At 42.1% G+C, this 23,194-nt stretch overlaps 1 protein-coding gene across 1 annotated transcript in view; it reads left to right on the forward strand.

The window, feature by feature from the left end:
• Window positions 1–23,194, forward strand: part of lrp6 (low density lipoprotein receptor-related protein 6) — a 54,151-nt gene that overhangs the window by 2,479 nt on the left and 28,478 nt on the right. The window contains exons 2-5 of the mRNA XM_060889815.1: window positions 827–1,226; window positions 19,392–19,589; window positions 19,702–19,898; window positions 22,257–22,391. Coding sequence (XP_060745798.1) covers window positions 827–1,226; window positions 19,392–19,589; window positions 19,702–19,898; window positions 22,257–22,391 — 930 coding nt within the window. The remainder of the gene's footprint in view (window positions 1–826; window positions 1,227–19,391; window positions 19,590–19,701; window positions 19,899–22,256; window positions 22,392–23,194) is intronic.

Raw genomic sequence — 23,194 nt, forward strand, 5'->3', positions numbered from 1 at the left:
CAACTTTATTGTCATTACACATGTACAAGTACAATGCAGTGAAATGCAGTTTAGGTCTAACCAGAGTGCAATAGCAGCAAGTGCAGGATGTACAGTGTGTACATGAGTTAAATAAATAAAATAAAATGGTAATATAGATGTGTGTGTACTATGAACATAATATACAGATGGCTATTACTATAAACAGAAATATACAGAAGGATATGTTCTATGAACATAATATATTGCTGTTACTATAAACAGAAATCAGGTGGCTATATACAATGGTAAGTTAGGCAATGGTGAGCAGCAATGCAAAAATAAGAGCAAGTGTGCAAACGAGCACAGTTTTTGTGTAACAGTCCATTAGTGCAATAACGGAGTGTGGTGGGGGGTGGGGGTGTAACTGTATGGTGGTAAATGAAACTCTAAAGGAAAAAACTTGCAATATAATAATCGATGTGTTGAGCGTCAGATGGACAGAGCTGTTTAAATATTGACTATTTAACTAATAATAGTAATATTACTCTTTACAGCCTGTTTGTTCTTGTTTGCTAGGTTTTGTGCGACTGTAATTTAAATTGCTTGTAATTTAAACCTAGGGAAAAATAAGATATCAGAAAATTGTATTGTGACGTGCTTTATCATGATATTGATACTACGTTCTCATATTGTCTTAATCAGCTGCATTATATCTGAAATGAATAAAAAAAAGAGCTAACACTACCATCAGGCAGGATTTCCTGTGCTTTTTTTTTTTTTTATTGTTTTCTGACCTGTAAAGAAGAGAAAATAAATGTGTGTGTAGTTCAGAGTGTGAAAAGACTGTTGTGGTGTTTTTCCGCAGCCGTGCCTCTCCTCCTCTACGCCAACAGACGTGACTTGCGGCTGGTGGACGCGGCCCAGGGACGCAGCGCCAACGCCACGGTAGTGGTGAGCGGCCTGGAGGACGCGGCGGCCGTGGACTTCGTCTACAGCAACGGTCTGATCTACTGGAGCGATGTGAGCGAGGAGGCCATCAAGCGGGCCGTCTTTAACGGCTCGGGCTCTGGAGCCCAGAGCACAGTGGTGTCGGGTCTGGCCTCGCCCGACGGTCTGGCCTGCGACTGGCTGGGGAGTAAACTTTACTGGACAGACTCAGAAACAAACCGTGTCGAGGTAGCCGAGCTTGACGGTAGGCTCAGGAAAGTTCTTTTCTGGCAGGACCTGGACCAGCCAAGAGCGATTGCTCTGGATCCGAGCAGAGGGTGAGTGCACAAATTATTACTATATATCTATGTAGTGATTAGTGAAGCTCTAGTTCTAGATACGGTTTCCGCTGGATTAAATGTAGACGTGCAGACCGCTGTGATTACGGAGCGTGCCGAGCGCTCAGGAAGAGCTGAACTTTGTGCATGTTTTGTCTTGTCAGCCACTAGTTTACACTCAGCAGTCCAATAGAGCAGAACGTAGAGCAGAATTCAGCGTGAGCCGTATGCTCTCTCAGAAAGGAAATAATGCTGGAATTCCGTTTGCTTGTTTAACTTTATTAACGTGCTTGAAAACGACGTTCGTAGAGTAAGAGCTTCTCTCGTCTGTTTTTTCCAGGAAGCTACAGGTATGTCTGTCTCGTATTCACCCATACCCCAGTGTCTCCTTAGAAACAAGTCCTACTTGATCTAGGACTCGTACAAGGTCTTATTGAACCTAGGTTTACACTCCCAAATATGGTCAGGCTTTGTTTGTTTGTTTGTTTTTGTTTGTTTTTACCTGATTGCAATTTTGCAGTATAGAATAGCACAATAAATGATTTCCTTCCGGAGCTGGAAAAAGAGCTATTCCACCATTTTAGTAGACAGAAAGTCTGTAACACATACAAGCCTAGTTTTTCTTTAAAAACTGTTTTTTTTTTTTTTGTGCTCTTCTTACGCAAACAAAATACATGGCACTCAGTCGGTCTGGTAAGATATTAGAATATAATTGCAGGGGAATGTTGCTGGATCGATCCAGAAGCCGATTTGTTCTGATCAACAGCACTCGGTCTCTTCTGTTGGAAGATCACTGGGTTTTCTTCAAGAGATTTTTACACGTGCAAACTCATTTTAATACCCCAGGGATATGGGGCATGGGTAAAGGCAGTAACGGCGTTCCTGTGGAATGAGGGCTGTTCAAAAGATTAAATAGGTCGTTCAAGTTACAATTTCAAAGGGTGTCAATAATTTTGGTGCAGACGTAGTCGAGAGAACGTAGCACTGTTTAAAAAGTGTTTGTTTCTCGTTCTGGTGAGTGGATAAATTGAGTCTGTGTTTATGAAGGGTGCCAATAATTCTGCACCGCTTGGCACAAGAGGAAGGAACTTGTTTTTTTTTTTTGTTTTTTTTATATACGAACACGGTACAGATTTCAGAGTTAAAAATAATAAAGGAAGTGCTGTAACTCTTAGGAAGACGTTTTCGTTATGTTCCGATGACCAGTTTAAAGGAAATTCCTGACGTCGGGTTATTATTTTTAATTCACGTAACGTCCCGAATCCAGATAAAGACGAAGTGATTTTTCAAGACGAAGAACCGGGTGCATTATTTAGAAAACCGCAGGAAGCACGAGTAAATAACGTGTTTGTCGGACGCACGGATGGACGGAACAGAACGATATGATGATATGATGCACCACGTCTAATAAATCTGATTAAATCTGATTAAGTTTACCAGAAGTGAAAGCAAAAAGTCCGTTTTTTTTTTTTGTTTTTTTTTTTAAGGATGAACAATTTATTTATTTATTTAGCTTTTTTGTTTTCTTTCTTTCTTTCATCTCATAAAACCAGCTGTTGTTTCTGAGCTGTGATTTACCTGAGCGCTGTGAGCAGTAGTGCAAACCTCAGGACGCGGATGAGCGCGATGTAATCCGAGTGTTTTCCTTCCACTCCACCCCCCATGGCAGAACAAAAGCCTGATGGGTAACATGACACTCCTGTCTAGTGGTCCTCTCAGACCTCCCCCACACACACACACCAAAATGCTGCTCCATTGCTTACAAATGCCGGTTTATACTTGATGCGTGACTTTAAAGAGGCAGTGGCATTGTTCACACACTCACCTGCGTATCTCGTACGCATCCAGAAGATTTAAAAGCGACTTCCATTTGGTCTTAAACTCAGTGTTAGTTTTAGCGAAGAACGTGATTTGAGACACAACGTTTTTGAATTTTTGAAGCGATGCTCCAGTCAAGCGTAGTACATACGCACGGCTGCCATCTTGTGTATTCAAACAAGCAAGTATCATTGATCCTGTAGAGGTAGCTTTGTGCTGGACATGTCAACACGTCATTAAAGACTAAACGACCCGTGTTTGAACTCGTCACGAACGCTGTATGTGTGGGACAAAACTCCAGCTGTGCGCCGTTACAGTAAAGCGTTTACTCCACTAGATCCTTATGTCTGTGACGTCCTTTAGCGCGGTAGATTTCCTCGGCCACGTACCGGAGCGTGCCGTCGTGTGCCTGGATGTATTAGTCTGATTAAACAGTCTGGTCTGGTCACAACTGATTCATGCGTCCTTCTGTTTCTGCTCCATACACATGGTACCTTTATGGTAAAGACAACACACATCAGAGACTCAGGGGGGAAAAAGGAAGAAGAAGAAAGTCTCTATAATGTATACGTTTTTTTTGTTAAAAGACTTTGGATGAAGTGCATCACCACTACAAATTCATTGTATTTAAAATTAGAGGCTTTTTACACCTGGTCACTTCATGTGTTTTCTGTGATCAGATAGCTATCCGATGGTAAAAAGACCAGGTCTAAATGCCCTCTGAAACGTTTTCAAGACGGGTATAAATGCGACGGTTCAAACCACTTCAGGAGGTGGTCTGGGACGCATTTCAGATGAAACTGGACAGGCGTAAATGAATGTTGTTGTTCAAGCCACATACGTCAGCGCTATACTCCTCCCAAACGGAAGTACGTCACTCGCAGGTGATCTTTCACCCAGGCGTCTCGTCGGGCCTTAAAATGCACTGCTGCCGCCAGCGGAAATGCAGCAAACAGTAAATGCTGTTTTTTGTAGCATAAACGTCGTAACGAGTTTTTTCGTCTTCTTTTTGATCGCATTCTGAAAACCGCATACACCAAAGCGTGTTCCATTTCAATTACCCCGGAAATGAGGTCAAATATATTAGCATTTTGGGCGGGAGTAGAAAGACCGGATTGATATCCGATTCGCCGAGACGCATTTATGTGGCCTAATGTAAATGGAACAGTTTTAACAAATCAGATAGCTATCGGATCAGAGAAAACACATGAAGTGACCAGGTGTAAAAAAGACCCTGTAATAAAGGGGAATGTGAATGACACGAGTGAGAATGTTTTTAAATGCAGTATACATTCGCCGAGCTGGTTTTGCTTTTGTTTTTGTGTTGTCAGTATACCGTATACAGCTGTGGACTGGGGGAAATGTCATAACAAGCCTAAACTCTTTTTGTTTCGATGTGTGTGATCTCCTTGAGCATCAGTGATGTCTTTCCAGTGGTTACTTGTGTACCTTCTCCAAACGCATTTGTTTATTTCAGCACAGTTTTCGGCCCGGTTCACACGCACGTGACGTATTATCTAGATCGCGGCACGCTCTTTACAGCGCTTTGTTAGCGGTTAAACAAATTCGTGGTGTTTCATTGGCACGCCGATCTAGCTGTCGTGTATTCGTCTCTTCCGTGTCTATCGTGTAGTGTACGAGCTTCCTAACTAGTAGTGTTCCTAAAGTGCTTAGGACATCACGTCTGTAGTGATTTATTTATAATTGATGGATTTTTTTTTTAAATAAATCTATGTTTAAAGGTGCATTAGGTAAGTGTAGTCCTTTTGTCCTAAAGGGTTAGGTCCCCAATGTGACTATTTTACCCTTTGGGTGATTCCCGGTTAAGAGTTTAGAGTAATTATGTTTAGAATAATATCGTAACTCGAACACCCTGACACGAACACAGGAATAAACCTCTCAAACAAACGGAGAGCTGGAACACATCCATTGATAAAATCGTACAGTTACTTACGTGTGTGTGTGTGTGTGTGTGTGTGTGCGTGTATGTCCATGTCTACCTTTTCAATTTTCTCTCATTTGCCCAACTCTAAAGCGAGAGGCGCATTTGCATTTAAATTTGTGAGGATGAGGATGAAAGGCTCTCTCCACCATTAATCTATTCATTAGTTTGATTTAATTCAAAGCTGTGGTGTTTGTGCACGCGTGAAAGAGAACACGTTAAACAAAAGCACACGCTGTCGCACCGGCCCTTCTCTGCGGGTTCTGTCGCACTACAGCCGAGTATATTTCACAGATATTCCTCCCTACACACACACACACACACACACACACTTTGACTAATTTGCTCTCGGAATTTTTTCCCAAAGTTTGCAAAGTCGAGGCAAATTTAATTCATAAAGCACATTTTAAAGACGTCCGATCCAAAGCGTTATATTATATATTTTATTATATGTGAACGTTTTAAGAAGAGCTTACAGGCAGGTGGAGAATGTTTCTCGCGCACCCTTTGTCTTAATACAACGATGCTGGACAGATCGAAGTTGAACACAAGATCTTAATGTTTTTTTTAGGCGAGTAAGTAGGCAGCTTTTTATATATAAACCTGTAAGAGGGATTTGAGAACCTTATTTTAAAAATAAATCTGAGTACCATTCAACAGAGAAGTGTAATCTTGTCTCAGAATATATTCTCTTAGCTTTGACTTTTGCTTCATGTTTGGGGACCTTCCTTTTACGGGGAAGTATGAGATTAGAAATTCAGAGAGGAATCTAGAGTCTAATTTGTACAAGAAGTTTGTTCGTAAACCTCCTGAACAGGAAAACGCTTCATTTTATCTCCTGTCTGAAAAAGTCACTAAACCGCAAGCTGTATTCTGTCGCTCGTCTCTAGCTGATCCCTTGCGGATGATATTTGGGTTGCTTTCTCTCTCTCTTTATGTTTCGTCTCTTGTACATCAACAGAGGATCAATACTCTAACAATCCAGTGTTTGTAATAGATCCATTATACGCTGGTGCAAAAGATGCATTGGAATAGAACTCCAAACTGAGCTTCTGACTACAAGAAAAAAGAAAACGCCTCCTTAACTCAGAATTCAGAAACTTAGGCAGTCTCCTTAACCTCAGCTGACTTCAGATCCACGTCAGTAATAAACCCAATAGCACTTCTACACGACTCCTGCTTTGTATTTTTAACACGTTGCTGTCAAAAATTCAACCTCCGACCCCCTGTTTCTGAGGCAAGCGTATCATGGGACGCGATCGCTTTCTTGACGGCTCGTCGGTCCGAATTCTCCGTGCATTTTCTCTCGCAGAAACCTTTTTTATAAGAACAACCACAGGTTCCATCCTGAGCTTTTGGATCCATGTCATTTTCATGCCACGACACATCAATTACACACGACACGCATCGCTACACACAGGTTTGTTTATGAGCTGCCAGCGTTTTCACGGACGTCAACAAAAATAATGACTAAACAATAAAACAAAGGATTCTGTTATCGGTTTATTGACGGGTCCTTTAAATACTGTTGATATGAGCCGTCACGCTGATTTGATGTCACTTGCTGAACTGAGACCTTCCCAAGTTTTCCTCTGTTTTCTTGTCAGATGTCAGGAATTCTGACTTTTCGCCGATTGATGCGTTCTTCTGTGTTCCAGATCCCGCCTGTAATTCCCTGTCTGGCATAAAAATACCCTCTCAGCTTTGTATTCTAACACATCAGGGCTAGTCGAGATGCCTACTCTGAGACATCAGACCAACACGGCCGCTCGCTTAAAGTAGCTAATTGTGAGATTTACGTGATAAAAATTTATGTAAACGTGCAAAAACCTGTTTCGTCCCCTTTTGTTGAACATCCTGTGGTTATTAACACTGTTTTTACTCGAAATGAACTCTTAAGCCACCACCAATACAGCGTTAATGTTTCTGCCCCTCCCCCTTTCTCTTGTCTCTCTTCCTTTATCTCACCCCCATTCCTCCACTCTCTCTAACTCTGTCTCTCTCTCTCTCTCTCCCTTTATCTCTCTGCTCTCCTTCTTTATCTCTTCCCCTCCCCCTTTATCTCTTCCCATCGACCCCGTGTGTGGTTCGAGCTGTAAATAAGGCGTGTTGTTTTCTCTGGCCGAGATTAATAAGCAGGACGGACTACACTTGGGAGGTCTGCAGCGTCTAGTATGTTTTTTGGGAAACGCAGGTTAAGGACTTACTCAAACAATCAAAGCAAAACTGTTAAAGAAACAGTAAAATAAATCAGAGCAGCCTTAAAAAGCTTGATGGTCTGCTCTGTAAACCTCTCAGCACCAGGCCTCGTAAGCCTCGTGAGACGGCGTGTTTGTGAGCCTTGGTTCCTGGTGTTGCCTCAGTAGTGTGGGGGTGATGACCAACCGATGCCAAGGTTCTGTAATTGTGTCTAGCTTTGTTCGAACGCAGCAAAATTTCCAACTTTCCACTTGGAAAAAAAACAAAAGAAAATTCCCTGTCAAGTTGAAATTTCTGCTCAGAATGTCAAATCAACATGGCATCCTTAAATGTTTTACAAATGCAATAAAATGCAAACATTAGATGTGGTACAATGCTCAATACACACACACACACACACTGCATCTTCTGGCTCATTATAGTAAAAGTACCCTTAAATGAGATCTGCTTTATTTGTTTGTTTATTTGCGACCTGACAAATCCTAATTCCTCCTCATTTTGTTTTCCAGAATACCAGTTTTATTGGTTGCACAAGTTTTATAGGTTCCACAAAGCTCTATTGTTGTTCTGTCATCTGTTGTTCATTGCAGATTGCTGCTTCTCTTTCATTCAAGCTCTCGGCGTATTGAGATCTAATCCACTTTGCTGTTTGTCACAACTCCGATTGCAGGAAGTGAGAAACCTCTTTCTTATAGTCCTGTGAGCGTCTGTAGAGTCTTTTGCTTCAACCTGTGCCGGCGTATCCTCCTGTTTGCTCGGCGTCTCGGATGCGTCTGCCTCTTTTGTCTCGCGAGCATGCAGTAATAATGCTGAATTCAAGCCAAGGTTGCCAGGTCTTCACCTTCAGACTGGGAGAACTAGTGGAAATGGGTTCATCTCCTAGTTCCTTCCCTCCTTACAGCGTGACATCGAATCAACATGGCTGCTCACACTGCGAACAGTTTAAAGCCTAAAGCATTCAGCTTTATGACATGTAATGCTTTTCCAATCCGCTTCTTTGGGAATGCCAGACTATCAGCAGCGATGTTGTTTAACCTGTTAACAAACACTTCTGTGAGAGCAAATACTCCATTCTTTTGGATTTTCATACGGATTACTTTCAGTAAAGTAGCTGTGACTTTTACTGCTGCTAACGTAAATAAACCGAATAATACTGATCCGAATAACTGACTTTAGGTAAGAGTGAAAACGCTCGAACAACCAGGCCGTGACTCAAATCTCCGTTACGCAAGATTTGCGTTTCAGAGCAAGCAATGACTTTCACTGTACATGGGGGAAAACAAACTTTTCACAGCACATGTCTGTTATCCGGGAACAAATGCAAGTTATGCGCGGTGACGGCATCGATAAACCGTTTCGTTTAAAAAAAGTTTATCAGAATCAGGTTTATTGGCCAAGTGTGTTGACACACACAAGAAATTTGATTCCAGCTGTTTGTGACTCTCAAAAGTACAGACATAAGTACAGACATTTATCAGTATATTAGTCAGCCTGCGATCTAACGCTGCAGATGAAACGAAGTGACGATTAAAGCAATAAGATAATCGATTTTAATGAACCTAGATAGCTACAGTAATTTGATTCATTGTAGATTTGTAGCCTGCTTCTGGTCTTTTTACGCTCGATGTAACTTACAGGACACGCGTTTGCGTGCGATTTTTGAACATTTCCACCTTTAATGATGAAAGTACAACCTGTACAACGCGAGCTTAAACCAAAGTAACTGAAAACATTTGGGTGTGTAGCAACCAGTCATCCAGATCGTACCGAGACATCCACGGTCCACTTAGAGCTTACAATGCATCAGTGGGATCCCGTTGTTCTAGTATATCTCTCAGGAGAGGGCTGTAAAGGCATTAGATACATCACAGTACACAGTACACAACCGTGACATTACCAAGAACAGGATGTACCTCAAATTGATGAGATGACAGAGAAAACTGGCCAGGGAGGCTTTCAAGATGACTACAGCATACACTTTACAGGAGCTGAAGCTCTTTCTGGGGAGAACCGGTTGATCCCTGCATGTGACCACTATCTCCCGGGCTTTGGGCCAGGGTGGCAAGAAGGATGTCATTTCTGATCAAAAACCAATTCAAGCTCAACTAAAGTTTCCCCAAATCACGTGGAAAATGTTCTGGTCTGAACAGACCAAGACTACATTTTTTGGCCATCGTTGTAAAAGAACTGCAGCAAAAAAAGTACACCACAGTGAAGCATGATGTTGGCAGCATCATGCTTTGGGGCTGGAGCTGGGGCTTTAATGAACCTTGAGGGAATCATGAATATCTCCAAGTACCAGTAGGTTTTGGCTTGATGCTGATGATGAAGAGGACTTCACCTCATGACAAATGGTCCACACATACGAGAATGGCTTCAAATAACAAAACAAACACCGCCACACAGATTAACGTCTTGCTTTGACCTAGCCGAAAAATCTGTGGAGGAACCAGACCAGGAGATGCCCTCGTTACGACAGTTATCTGGAACGTTATTGCAAAGAAGAGTTTGAAAATATCCCCAAGTCAAGATGTGCTGTTTTAATGGAGTTTAACCACAACAGACTGACTGAGTGCTGTAATATCAAACGCTGCTTTAACCAAGGATTATAGTCAATTATTAGAAAATGAACAGATACACCGAGGGTTTGTGCTTTCCATTAATAACCGCACTGTTGGGCTAAAATCAGAGAATACAGTATAATAGTGTACTGTTTACACAACTGCTGTCAGAATCAGACAACTGGCAACTGTTAGTAGTGTTCGTTTAAACACAAGTTCACAATCACACCAGGTCATTGGTCTCGGGGACATTTTTAATGCGAAGAGGTATTTGTTGCCGCCGTCCCTCCTTTAGCCTGCAGGGTGGCCACGACTGTTAACGGGTTTCACTGCCACACTACAGGTTCACTTAGGCCACGTTCACACTGCAGGATAAAAGTGGCCCAAATCCGATTTTTTTGGGGTCAAGTGACCAGGTCAGACTTCTTCAGGAGTAGTGTGAACACTCAAATCTGGCCCAGATCTGATTTTTTAAAATCAGATTCAGACCACTTCCATATGTGGTCCTGAATCAGACCCAAATCTGATTTTTTCCAATGTGGCCGCAGTGTGAACAACCAAGGCGGATTTGATGCGACATCGACATTCGTCACAATTATGTGCCGGCGAAAAGTTTTTTTTTTTTTTTTTTTTTTTTGTCTTTCTTTTTGCGCCGGCGAAAACGTGACACAAACGTGACTGGTAACGTGTGTGTTATATAAAGTGGTTACGTGAACCAGCTCATAATGTTTACATTGAATACATCACATTATAGCATTACATGATATGTTTGCTTGCACCAGATGATACAATACTTCCTCCATAACCTCGCCAACTTTTTAGCGCAACGGCGTGCTGAGTGTGACGTCATTGTTATTGTTCGTTTGCGGGTCAGTTCGAAACAGCAAACAGTTCACACTGGTATCTGATATAGGCCACATTTTAAAAGGTAATGTGAACAGCCAAACAAAAAAATCAGATCTGAGCAAAATATCCGAATTGAGCATTAAGACTTGCAGTGTGAACGCGGCCTTATTCTCGAGCAGTGCCTCATACAACGGACCCAAAACACCACTTTCCCTCCACCTCAGCACTCCTCTTTTCCCAACTGACCTCCATTGGCTAAACACACTGTTTACGAATCGATTGGGAGAAGGCGAGGTAGAGCAAAAGAGAGCAAACGCTCTATTGGGGTGGGTGTGGGTGTGTGTGTGTGTGTTAATGGCTCTCAGTGGGTGTCTGGCTCACACGTGTGCCACCCGTTTGATCCTCTGCTGGAGGAGCTGGCCTGCAGTTTGGCCCCCTGCGTTTACTTAATCATACACACTGTGGCTCTTTCTCACTCTCACTTACACACACACACACACACACACACACAATAATTACTATACCTTCATCATGCGCAATCACATGGCTATCTTCACAATACGAGATTATATGTCATTGTGCAATTTGACCAGATAATATTAATAGATCCTCAGACTCCTAAAGCATGTGTAAAATTGTAAAGTATTGCTCATTGCTGTGGGCTTCTGCCTTGAGAATGTTCGGTGATTAAAAATTAAAAGAAAACAAAGGAAATTTAAATAGTCGGCTCTTTCCGCTGTCTGTAATAAGGCTAATCGTTTTCGGCGGCGTGACACATTCCCGTTTTTTAAATAGCGCCGCTTTCACGTTCCCAGTAGTATTGTAAACTTTACCTAGACAGTGACTCGTCCTTAATCACTCCACATCTTGAAGTACTTAACACGGAACATTTTCAGTAAACAAATAAAATGACTCGAGTCCCGATGGGTCCCGTGTCAGCTCATCGTGATCCAGTGAGACGACGATTAGTAAACTTTCTTCGTGACTGTTTCAATCAATAGGAAGGTCTGTGGCAGAGATTTCAGTCCTAATTAACAAGACGAAAAGCACAGAGGGTCATGGAGGTTTGGTTAAACACAGCAGTTCCGTTAACCAGGTTTATACGGTTGGTTCTGACAACTTCAGTGAAAAATACATTTTTCAATCCGTGACTAAGTAAATTGTCTCTTGCAGACCTTTTTATAAAGATTCAGGTCAGCTGAAGCAAACTTCACAAACAAAAACCTTCACTTCACAATCTCCACATGTCCAATCTGGAAGGTATCACCGGACCACTTTTAGGTACAGAACACAATGCGTGTCTTGTATGAGTTGCTTCTTGTTCATCCTGATCTTTATTGACTCTTGAGATTTGGTGATAAGTAAGTCTCAATGCTCAGAAAAAAAAAATTTCCAGGAGTTTTTTTTTTTTTTATTCAGACGAAGAAGAAATGTTGTTTAGCTGCATGTTTAGAAAGCTCGGGTTTCTGAAAGGACATGTGGACAAGGTTCTGTATTCTAATGTGATCAGAATGAACCCCTACATGTGGTGGAGACCCATCACACTAAAAATAAAACCCCACATTGGATCACAGGAGCGTGAGAATTATGTTTAAAATACGTTCAGGTTATTTAGCTAGCTAAAGTGTTAAGGAAAGTTAATATAATGTAAGCCCAGCTTTTGTCTTTTGCGTAAAAAACTCAACATTTTAATGGTTCTTGATCTTTCACTTTGCACGAATCCTCAGTGCTCTGTTCTGGATTGTTTTTGACTCACTCTGCTCACCTAACAGCAGCTGTTGACTGACCAGAAGGATTCGTCCTGTTACTGTGTATAATGCAAGGGAATGTTTTAGTGGCTTTGTGTTTTGGGAGGGGATGAGAAATTGGCGTAACCAAGAATATTTCAACTCTTAATAACCCTTTTCACTTATTCTTTGTCTCCCACATGATCAGAAACAGTCTGCTGCATAAAATCGGAGCATTGTTCCTATTCTTCCGCTTTTACATCTCCTTTCTTTACCGGTAAAATGCAAGATTATTGTGTAGATTTTTTTTTTCGTTTGTTTGTTTTCTGCCACCTAGTTGACACGTTCACATTAGGTATAAAGGCAGACACCTTTTGTGATGGCCCACGCACCCCCTCCGCCCATCCAATAAACCTCAAGTACACATTGATATTAATGAGGCATCGATTGGCCGTAGACTCTCCTGGTGTTTCTAAATCTCTGGTTGGAATTATTTTGGTAGCTCAGCTAGCAAACCAAGAAGCTTTACTCTGAAATCTCGTAATTACGAGTTAATTAATCGGAACTCGTATATTTTTCTACGAACCTGAACTTCTTGTCATCGTCTATATAACCGTGAGCTACAGATATGTTAAGTCTGAATAATGTCTAGATTCACCTTTTGTTATGTAAGAATTAGCATTAGTAGTTAATTGGTATTATATGCATTTGTTTATGCATTTATTATATGTTATGCATTTGTACGTTTCTAGAAATTATGACGAAACGTTTTGTCAAATGGACCAAAGAGTAATGACATTTGTGCTTTTTGTTTGTTTGTTTTGGACAGACTTTCTTGTCCAGCGTCCCAGCCTGCCTTCTTCGTTCACTGTGCACTCATCTGCGCTCCTACGCTGGTGTATTTTCTCAGCTGTTTGATCAATGCTGACGCATGAGGTGTTTTGTTTTGACTCCTGAAGAAGCACTTTTCCAGTTCACTTTTATTTAGGGTTACAGTTGCTGATTTTTTTATTTTTTTTTCTGTGGATAACAGTAGTTTGTTTATTACACTTCAGTGAATTCAGCAAGTTTGTTAATTCATTATCTGGGCTGCATGTGAACACAGAAGGCCAAAGGTTTTGCCTTTTACATTGTGTCTGGGTCGTGTTCGATCTGCTCGTAAGTGTACCGGACACGGTACCGGTGTGAACGGGGACCGGCGTGTTTCAGAAACACACTGTGATCCAGTCACTCAAACCACCTTCAGATGTAAACCTGTAAAGTGAGTGGACATCATTGTTCTTTGTGTATCTTTATATACATCTCGAGCCAAACCAAACTCTTGTGTCCGTCTGGTTTCCAACTCTACCGTAACAGTTTCACACACCTTGACCTTAAACAGACCGACAAGTTCGGTCTCTCAGGTCTATAAAATTTCCTGCTGTTGTCATGAAGGTTATCATGATCTGTCTCTCAAATCCAAATCCCTTGTGGCATAAGTTGAAGAGGTTTTTAAAATTAAAGTTATGTAAAAAAAAAAAAACTGTGGTAGGAAAACTTCTATATTTGTTTTTATAGTTTGAATTTTACTCAATAGGGTTTAGAGTAGTATGTAAATATGTGATGTGAGACATAACCTTAGTTTGTTTAAGTGACGTTCAAAATGGCCACAGGATACATGTGGCGGCCATCTTGTGTGCAGCGGTTCTAAATCTTTCAATTCTTTAGACCACATAACATGTATAGTGTTGATTGAATAGTAGCCCTAGCCTGTAAACACCACACTGAATAACCAGCATAAACGTGTCTGTTATTGGTATAAAAGCAGTCCCTTCCTCCAGCGGATATGACAAATGAATCTGTTCACCGGAGGCGTGTTTAAGTGCAAACAGCTAAATGTTACAGATATGTGATCAGATTGATGTTAATACAAGGTGAGATTTTTTTTTTTTATGTTTCATACTTTCGTTTCTTGATATCTGCATTAATCTAACTTCATGTTCCTTGTGTCATTAGTTAAATTCTCCTGACGCCTGAGTCAGTTTGAGTAGATAAGTCCAGTATGAGAAGCTCAACAGCTTGAACCCAACTCCTTGTCTTTTGCTGCACAAAAAGTAAATGTTTTGGAACGTTTGCCGGCCTTCCGCTTAGCGTGACTCGTCAGAGCCGTCCCGACATTGACACTCGACGCGCTGAGCCAACAACAGCTGTGGAACATCCAGAAGGATTTGTCCTGTTAGTGTGTATAATGCGAGGGAATGTTTTTAGTGGCTTTGTGTCGAGGGAGGTGAACTTGGCATAACCAAGAATATTTGAACTCTTAATAACCTTTTTGTTGCTTTGTGTCAGTTTGTTTACAACTCACAGTTGCTCAGGAACCATCTACTGCTCTAAATATACATGTAGTGTGGATCCTGTGGCTTCAGGCCAGCCAGCTAGAGCAGACATGCAGGCTGAAGTGTTTTCCTTCTCCCTGGAGGCATGCAAGGATCGTAGAATTTTATCCTCTCTGCTCCAAAAATGCCGTTCCGAGGTCCCGGCGGCAAAATGTTGCACATCACAGTGACCGAGCACCAGAAGAAAGAGCAAAACGTCTCGACAAGAGCTTGTCTTTTATCTACCATCAACTGATTAGCTTTCAGCATGTCTGCCTATTCGAGCAGCAGCAGCGGTTGTGCGTCACTGACCTGCCAGGATGCCCATCATGAACAGTTCTTAACCCACACAGTAAACTAACCAGACTTCAGCTTGCTTTAAAGTTGCATTAGGCAAGGTTAGGTTTTTTTTTATTATTTATTTATTTGATTACGTCTGTATCAAACTAGCAATCTGTAGATCATGACGCTCCACCTCTACAGTCTTACGTGTTTGTAAAATGACTGACAGGAGGCGCATCCTATTGCGCAACAAGTGTTTCAGACCAGAAGTCTGTTCTCCAAACTGGTTTTCTCTGAGACATTATGCTCTTTTGCTAAGGTCATAACCTAATTCTTTGTTACTTTTCATTTTTTTAATCATGTTCTATCTATCTTATATGTAACAATTGACAAAATGTGCCTTTAAAGGGTGAACAGTTACGTCGCTGTAATCTCAGTGTGCTGCTCAAGGTCGGAATATCACTCGCTTTAGTATTCATTTTTACAACCAATCACAGCTCCGCTAAGAAACAAAACAGTAACTCCATCCAGATCGTCAGGACGACACACAAATTCTTATATTCAGTGGTGTGAAAAAGTGGTGTGATGTTTTTTTTTGTTGTTTTTTTTTTGCACGTTTGTCACACTTTTTAATGTTTTAGGTCATCAGACAAATTAAAATGTTAGTCAAAGATAAAACGAGTAAACACAACATGCAGTTTTTATTATTAAGGGAAAACAAAATGCAAACCCACATGAGCACTGTGTGAAAAAGTGTTTGCCCCCTTGTTAAAACATAACTGTGGTTTATCACACCTGAGTTTAATTTCTCTAGCCACACCCAGGCCTGATTACTGTCACACCTGTTCACTATCAAGTAATCACTTAGATAAGACCTGACTGACAAAGTGAAGTACACCAAAAGATCCTCAAAAGCTAAACGTCTTGCCGAGATCCAGAGAAATTGAGAAACAAATGAGAGAGAAATTAATTGAGATCTAACAGTATGGAAAGAAGACTTGAGATCTATCAGTCTGGAAAAGTTTATAAGGCCATTTCTAAAGCTTTGGGACTCCAGCAAACCACAGTGAGAGCCATTATCCACAAATGGTGAAAACATGGAACAGTGGTGAACCTTCTCAGGAGCGGCCGGCAGACCGCAAGTACCTTAAGAGCGCAGTGACGACTCATCCAAGACGTCACAAAAGACCCCACAACAACATTTAAAAGAACTGCAGGCCTCAGTTGCCTCAGTTAAGGTCAGTGTTCATGACTCCACCATAAGAAAGAGACTGGGCAAAAATGACCTGTATGGCAGAGTCCCAAGATGAAATCCGTTGCTGAGCAAAAAGATCATAAAGGCTTGTCTCAGATTTGCCAGAAAACATCTTGATGATCCTCAAGACTTTTGGGAAAAGACTTTTTGGAAGGTGTGTGTCCCATTACATCTGGTGTAAAAGTATTTCACTGCATTTCAGAAAAAGAACATTATACGAACAGTAAAATATGGTGGTGGTTGTGTGATGGTCTGGGGCTGTTTTGCTGCTTCAGGACCTGGAAGACTTGCTGTGATAAATGGAACCATGAATTCTGCTGTCTACCAAAAAATCCTGAAGGACAATGTGCAGACATCTGTTCATGACCTCAAGCTGAAGTGAACTTAGGTTCTGCAGCAGAACAATGATCTAAAACACACCAGCAAGTCCACCTCCACCTTTTTGGGGCTGAAGAAAAACAAAATGAACACTTTGGAGTGGCCGAGTCAAAGTCCTGACCTGAATCCTATTGAGATGCTGTGGCAGGACCTTAAAGGCAGTTTATGCTCGAAAACCTTCCAATGTGGCTGAATTACAATAATTCTGCAAAAATGAGTGGACCAAAACTCCTCCACAGCGCTGTAATAGACTCATTGCAAGTTATCGCAAACGCTTCATTGCAGTTCTTGATGCTAAGGGCGGCACAAACAGTTATTAGGTTTAGGGGCAAACACTTTCACACAGGGCCATGTAGGTTTGAATTTAGTTTTCCCTTAATAATAAAAACCTTAATTTAAAAACTGCATGTTGTGTTTACTTGTTATCTTTTGACAAATATTTTAATTTTGTTTGATGATCCGAAACATTAAAGTGTGACAAACGTGCAATAATATACAAAATCAGTAAGGGGGCCAACACTTTTTCACACCACTGAAGATATTTTTGTTCTTTCCCTGTCTCACTCACTAAAAATGCACATGAAATCTGGTGGTTTTTGCCAGATATCCAGTTGCCCATCCTGATTTGACATCATATATATTTCACCCCCTTCTCTTTGACAGCCATATGACCACAGTCATGCCTGTAGTGGCCCCCTCTGTCGTTAAAGGTAAAAGGTCGAGTGTTTCCCTGTGGACAAGCCGTAGATTTACGGTTGGTGGATTTTCCTCTGAAAGTTACCCTTGAGAAACACACACAGACGGATGTTTGTGCTCTCTGCAGTGTGTACAGTGTTAACACATGGGCTGTCGGACAGCATGCAGCAATATTATCGTAGCAATACACACCTATAATAGATATTAGCTTCTTCTGGATGGTTTTTTGCTTATTTTTGCTATTTTAAATAAAGATATTGTTTGTTTGTTGCTGGATGAATCACAGCTGAGATTAGAAATGCACTCCATTGCATCTAGCTTTGCATCTGAAACTTTACTATTTTCAGCTTGTGTTAATTTTAAACCCATTACTCAAGGAGTGTGTGGCACGGTATAAACTGCTTCTGCTCGCTTACAAGCACTGTAATGTAGATAATGTAGGCTTTAGTTGCTCTATTACACAGCGTCGGTAATTCTCTTCTCGTATAAGCGTCTACACTTAGCAAAAGTACACGTGTCCAAAAGTTTGTCGACCCCTGTGATCCGGTTCCAGATTTTTTCACCCAGTGTTTGCTGTTATAATGCTCTTCACTCTCCTGCGAAGTCTTTCCACTAGATATAGGGGCGTGTCTGTGGGGATTAGTGATCATTCAGCTACAGGAGCATTAGTGAGATCAGACACTGATGTTGGAGTGTGTCTGTGGGGATTAGTGATCATTCAGATACAGGAGCATTAGTGAGATCAGACACTGATGTTGGAGTGTGTCTGTGGGGGTTAGTGATCATTCAGCTACAGGAGCATTAGTGAGATCAGACACTGATGTTGGAGTGTGTCTGTGGGGATTAGTGATCATTCAGATACAGGAGCATTAGTGAGATCAGACACTGATGTTGGAGTGTGTCTGTGGGGGTTAGTGATCATTCAGCTACAGGAGCATTAGTGAGATCAGACACTGATGTTGGAGTGTGTCTGTGGGGATTAGTGATCATTCAGCTACAGGAGCATTAGTGAGATCAGACACTGATGTTGGAGTGTGTCTGTGGGGATTAGTGATCATTCAGCTACAGGAGCATTAGTGAGATCAGACACTGATGTTGGAGTGTGTCTGTGTGGATTAGTGATCATTCAGTTACAGAGCATTAGTGAGATCAGACACTGACGTTGGAGTGTGTCTGTGGGGGTTAGTGATCATTCAGCTACAGGAGCATTAGTGAGATCAGACACTGATGTTGGAGTGTGTCTGTGGGGATTAGTGATCATTCAGATACATGAGCATTAGTGAGATCAGACACTGTTGTTGGAGTGTGTCTGTGGGGGTTAGTGATCATTCAGCTACAGGAACATTAGTGAGATCAGACACTGATGTTGGAGTGTGTCTGTGGGGATTAGTGATCATTCAGCTACAGGAGCATTAGTGAGATCAGACACTGATGTTGGAGTGTGTCTGTGGGGATTAGTGATCATTCAGCTACAGGAGCATTAGTGAGATCAGACACTGATGGTGTAAGAGTGAGGAGGTCTGGGGTTTAGTCGGTGTTCCAGATCATCACAAAGGTGTTCAGTGGGGTTGAGTCAGAGTCAGGGCTCTGTACAGGACACTCCAGTTCTTCCACACCAACATTAGCACACCATGTCTTCATGGAGCTCAGGAGCTTTGTGTACAGGAACATCGTCATGCTGGAACAGTGTTTAGTTCCAATTAAGGGAAATTTACCGTTACTGCATGCAGAGATTTTCTCTACAACAGTTTGAGGAAGAACCACAAATTGGTCTAATGGAGCAGTTAATAATGAATAGTAAATAAACATGGTAATTCTGTCAGTTGGACAAACCTATGAGTTTATAAGGCTGTCAGTCTTGTATACAAGGCCAGCAGCTAAGTGAACTGTTTAGAACGCCACTGAAACTCTACTAATTACAGTCATGGAAGGTGAGGAGATACAGTGAGGCCAGGAGGTAGGTTACATCCAGATGAGAAGCAGGGTCATCATAGAGGTGAGGATAATAACAGGCTGTTCTCACTGCCAGGATTTGCCGCAGGGTGCCAGGTGCAACATAGACCGGTAATTTCTTTTAACTAAATCACCCCTTTTTCCCGTCCTTTAGGTACGTGTACTGGACAGACTGGGGGGAGATCCCTAAGATTGAGAGGGCGGGTATGGATGGCACAAATCGAGCTGTGATCATCGACACAGATATCTACTGGCCTAACGGGCTCACCTTAGACTACAGCCAGCAGAAGCTTTACTGGGCCGACGCCAAATACAACTTTATTCATCGCTCCAGTCTGGACGGCACAGGGAGGTAAGTCATGTGACGTTCAATGACCTTCAAGCCTCAGACGATTGTTTAATATTACATTTTGAATGAGATGCATGATTGTGTATTCACTGCTGTCGCGTTTGGTCACTCTCAGAGAAGTGGTAGTGAAGGGCGCTCTACCACACCCCTTTGCCCTAACGCTGTACGAAGACACACTCTTCTGGACTGACTGGAACACGCACTCAATCCACTCGTGCCAGAAGCAGAACGGGGAGGAGCACCGTGAGATCCACTCCAACATCTTCTCGCCCATGGACATCCATGTCTTCAGCCAAAAGAGACAGCTAATGGGTAAACCGATAACAACTTTCCGTGTAGTTCTTGTAGTCACTGAGCTTCCTGAACACACTACTGGTGCTTTTAATAAAGGAGTGTAACGTATCGCACGGCAGCCTCAAGAGCCGTGGCTCACTGTAGCATGTGGGATCTTTTAGCGGCGTCTTTTGAAACAATGCACAAAGCTCTCATGGCTTGTTTGGTAATACAACTCTGCAGAGAGATGATTATGGCACAGTTACCTTTATGCCTCTCTGCACCACGGCCACACAATGGAGGCCCTGTTTGGATTGAATGCAGAGAATTTCTCATGGCTGAGAGAAAAGCCAGGGACATGCCCATAGCACTCGTCAGAGCGAGAGCTCTCTCTCTCTCTCTCTCTCTCGCTTTCTCTCTCTCTCTCTCTCTCTCTCTCTCTCTTTCTCTCTCCCCCCCTCTTTCTCTCTCTTTCTCTCACTGTGTGTGTGTGTTTGTTCGTTCCCAGGTGCCACATACGTTTTATGAGAAATATGTTGCTAAATGTTTCCATTACTTCGCTTTACATAATTACACTCCTGCCAATCTGAATTTCTGCTTCATTCAAAAAGTCAGACTTGTAAGGGAGTTTCAGGCAACACAGCACTTTAGAGCTTTGGTTATTTGTTCAGGACGAAGGGTAATCCGACTTTGTAAACCAGCTGTATTTGAAAAGCTGCAGTGCTGATTTTTGGAATTAAGTGTAAGCAAAGAATGAGGTAGAAAATGCAGAGAACTTAGACATACCTGCACATAAACATACTGTACATCGGTCCTGACGAAGTGTTTAGACACTTAGTCACAAGCACTTATTTAAAATCAAATTCTAAACAGCAGGTTTTATTTTTTCACAATATCTCTCTCTTATGAGACGTTTGTGAAACCAGTGTGTCTTATTGTTGGGTAAACTTGTTACGACGGTTATGCTACAAAAAACAGTTTTTACTGTCTGCTGCATTTTAAGGCCCAACAAGACACCAGGGTGAAAGATCACCTGCGAGTGACGTACTTCTGTTTGGGAGGAGTATAGCGCTGACGTATGTGGCTTGAACAACCACATTCATTTACACCTGTCCAGTTTTATCTGAAATGCGTCCCAGACCACCTCCTGAAGTGGTTTGAACCATCGCATTTATATCCATCTCGAAAACATTTCGGAGGGCATTTAGACCTGGTCTTTTTACCATCGGATAGCTATCGGATCACAGAAAGCACATGAAGTGACCAGGTGTAAAAAGCCCTCCGACATGAGGTAGCGGAGGATGTGGCAGTACTACATGCTTCCCATTCGGAAATCTTAGGAAAAACATCTCAGATCTTTCCCTTCCTGAGCTCAATTAAAGAGTTTATGATCAACATAGACCACCTCAGGAGAAACAGCGTTACCTCATTCAGCTTTACAAGCGATCTGTGTGTGTGTGTGTGTGTGTGAGAGAGAGAAAAGTGTTAACAGCTCATTGGACTGATTTACGTTCACTCACTTAACAGAAAGCCTTGAATACATATTGTACTTGTTTAGTTTTTAATGTTTTCCTGCTTTAATGCTGCTTAATTAAAATGTTTCATGTCACGGCTGTGAGACTGCAAGAAGCCTGAAGTTTCGCTGAAGTTTGTTACAACAATCATTTAAGCTTTGTCTGAAAAAAGGTTAGGGGGGCACGGTGGCTTAGTGGTTAGCACGTTCGCCTCACACCTCCAGGGTTGGGGGTTCGATTCCCGCCTCCACCTTGTGTGTGTGGAGTTTGCATGTTCTCCCCGTGCCTCGGGGGTTTCCTCCGGGTACTCCGGTTTCCTCCCCCGGTCCAAAGACATGCATGGTAGGTTGATTGGTATCTCTGGAAAATTGTCCGTAGTGTGTGATTGTGTGAGTGAATGAGTGTGTGTGTATGCCCTGCGATGGGTTGGCACTCCGTCCAGGGTGTATCCTGCCTTGATGCCCAAAGACACCTGAGATAGGCACAGGCTCCCCGTGACCCGAGGTAGTTCGGATAAGCGGTAGAAAATGAATGAATGAATGAATGAATGAATGAATGAATGAATGAATGAAAAAAGGTTTACGTAGCTCGGTCAGGGAAGCAGAAAGCAAGTCGATTCAATTCATAAATTTAAGCAGGAATAAACTAATTAAAGCTGTTTTTGGTGATAGCGATTTCTGTTACACTGCAATGTAAACGATGCCTTTAAACATTTTCAGAAATGCTGAGCCCACATTCAAGAACTGTTCTTTAAGCACACATGCTTTTGGATATTCTTAAATATTTGTGTGTGTGTGTATGTGTGTGTTTATGCATTTAGGTGTTAAGGCACATATTCCTGATTGCATTAATCGAGTGCCTTGTAATCTTTGTTTTCTTACAGATGTGTCGAGTCCATGCTCTGTGAAGAACGGTGGTTGTTCTCACCTGTGCCTGCTTTCTCCGGTGGAGCCATACTATCAGTGTGCCTGTCCCACCGGTGTACAGCTGCTGGAGGACAACAAGACCTGCCGAGATGGTGAGATGATTTCTACGTCGATTTCAAACACACTCAACACGGCATCTCTCTCATTTGGCTGAATCGCATTCCAATGAATATCCTTAAAACTGCGCATGAATTATAAATTGCCCTGCGAGACGCTTGTAGGGAAACAAAGTGCAGAAATCAATGAATAGTAAGAGTTTTCTATTCTTGTGTTTGATACAGAACAGAAAGGGAAGGAATTTCATTAAGTCCGTGTCTATTGTTTTGCCCCATGATGCATCCTACAGAGACATGAATCATGTTGATTTACAGATGTTCCTTTGTGAGAATGAGGCTGAAATTCTACAACTTCTCTGATTTCTTTCATATTGCTGCCAGGTGTTTGCTTCTTTATGTATGATAAATACATATATGGTCTCTGTGTGTGTGTGTGTGTGACAGTCTCTGTGTGTGTGTGTGTGTGACAGTCTCTCTGTGTGTGTGTGTGTGTGTGTGACAGTCTCTGTGTGTGTGTGTGACAGTCTCTGTGTGTGTGTGTGACAGTCTCTGTGTGTGTGTGTGTGTGTGTGACAGTCTCTGTGTGTGTGTGTGTGACAGTCTCTGTGTGTGTGTGTGACAGTCTCTGTGTGTGTGTGTGACAGTCTCTGTGTGTGTGTGTGACAGTCTCTGTGTGTGTGTGTGTGACAGTCTCTGTGTGTGTGTGTGTGACAGTCTCTGTGTGTGTGTGTGACAGTCTCTGTGTGTGTGTGTGACAGTCTCTGTGTGTGTGTGTGACAGTCTCTGTGTGTGTGTGTGACAGTCTCTGTGTGTGTGTGTGACAGTCTCTGTGTGTGTGT

This window comes from Tachysurus vachellii, chromosome 16, assembly GCF_030014155.1.
Source record: "Tachysurus vachellii isolate PV-2020 chromosome 16, HZAU_Pvac_v1, whole genome shotgun sequence".
In the NCBI taxonomy this organism is placed as follows: Eukaryota; Metazoa; Chordata; class Actinopteri; order Siluriformes; family Bagridae; genus Tachysurus; species Tachysurus vachellii.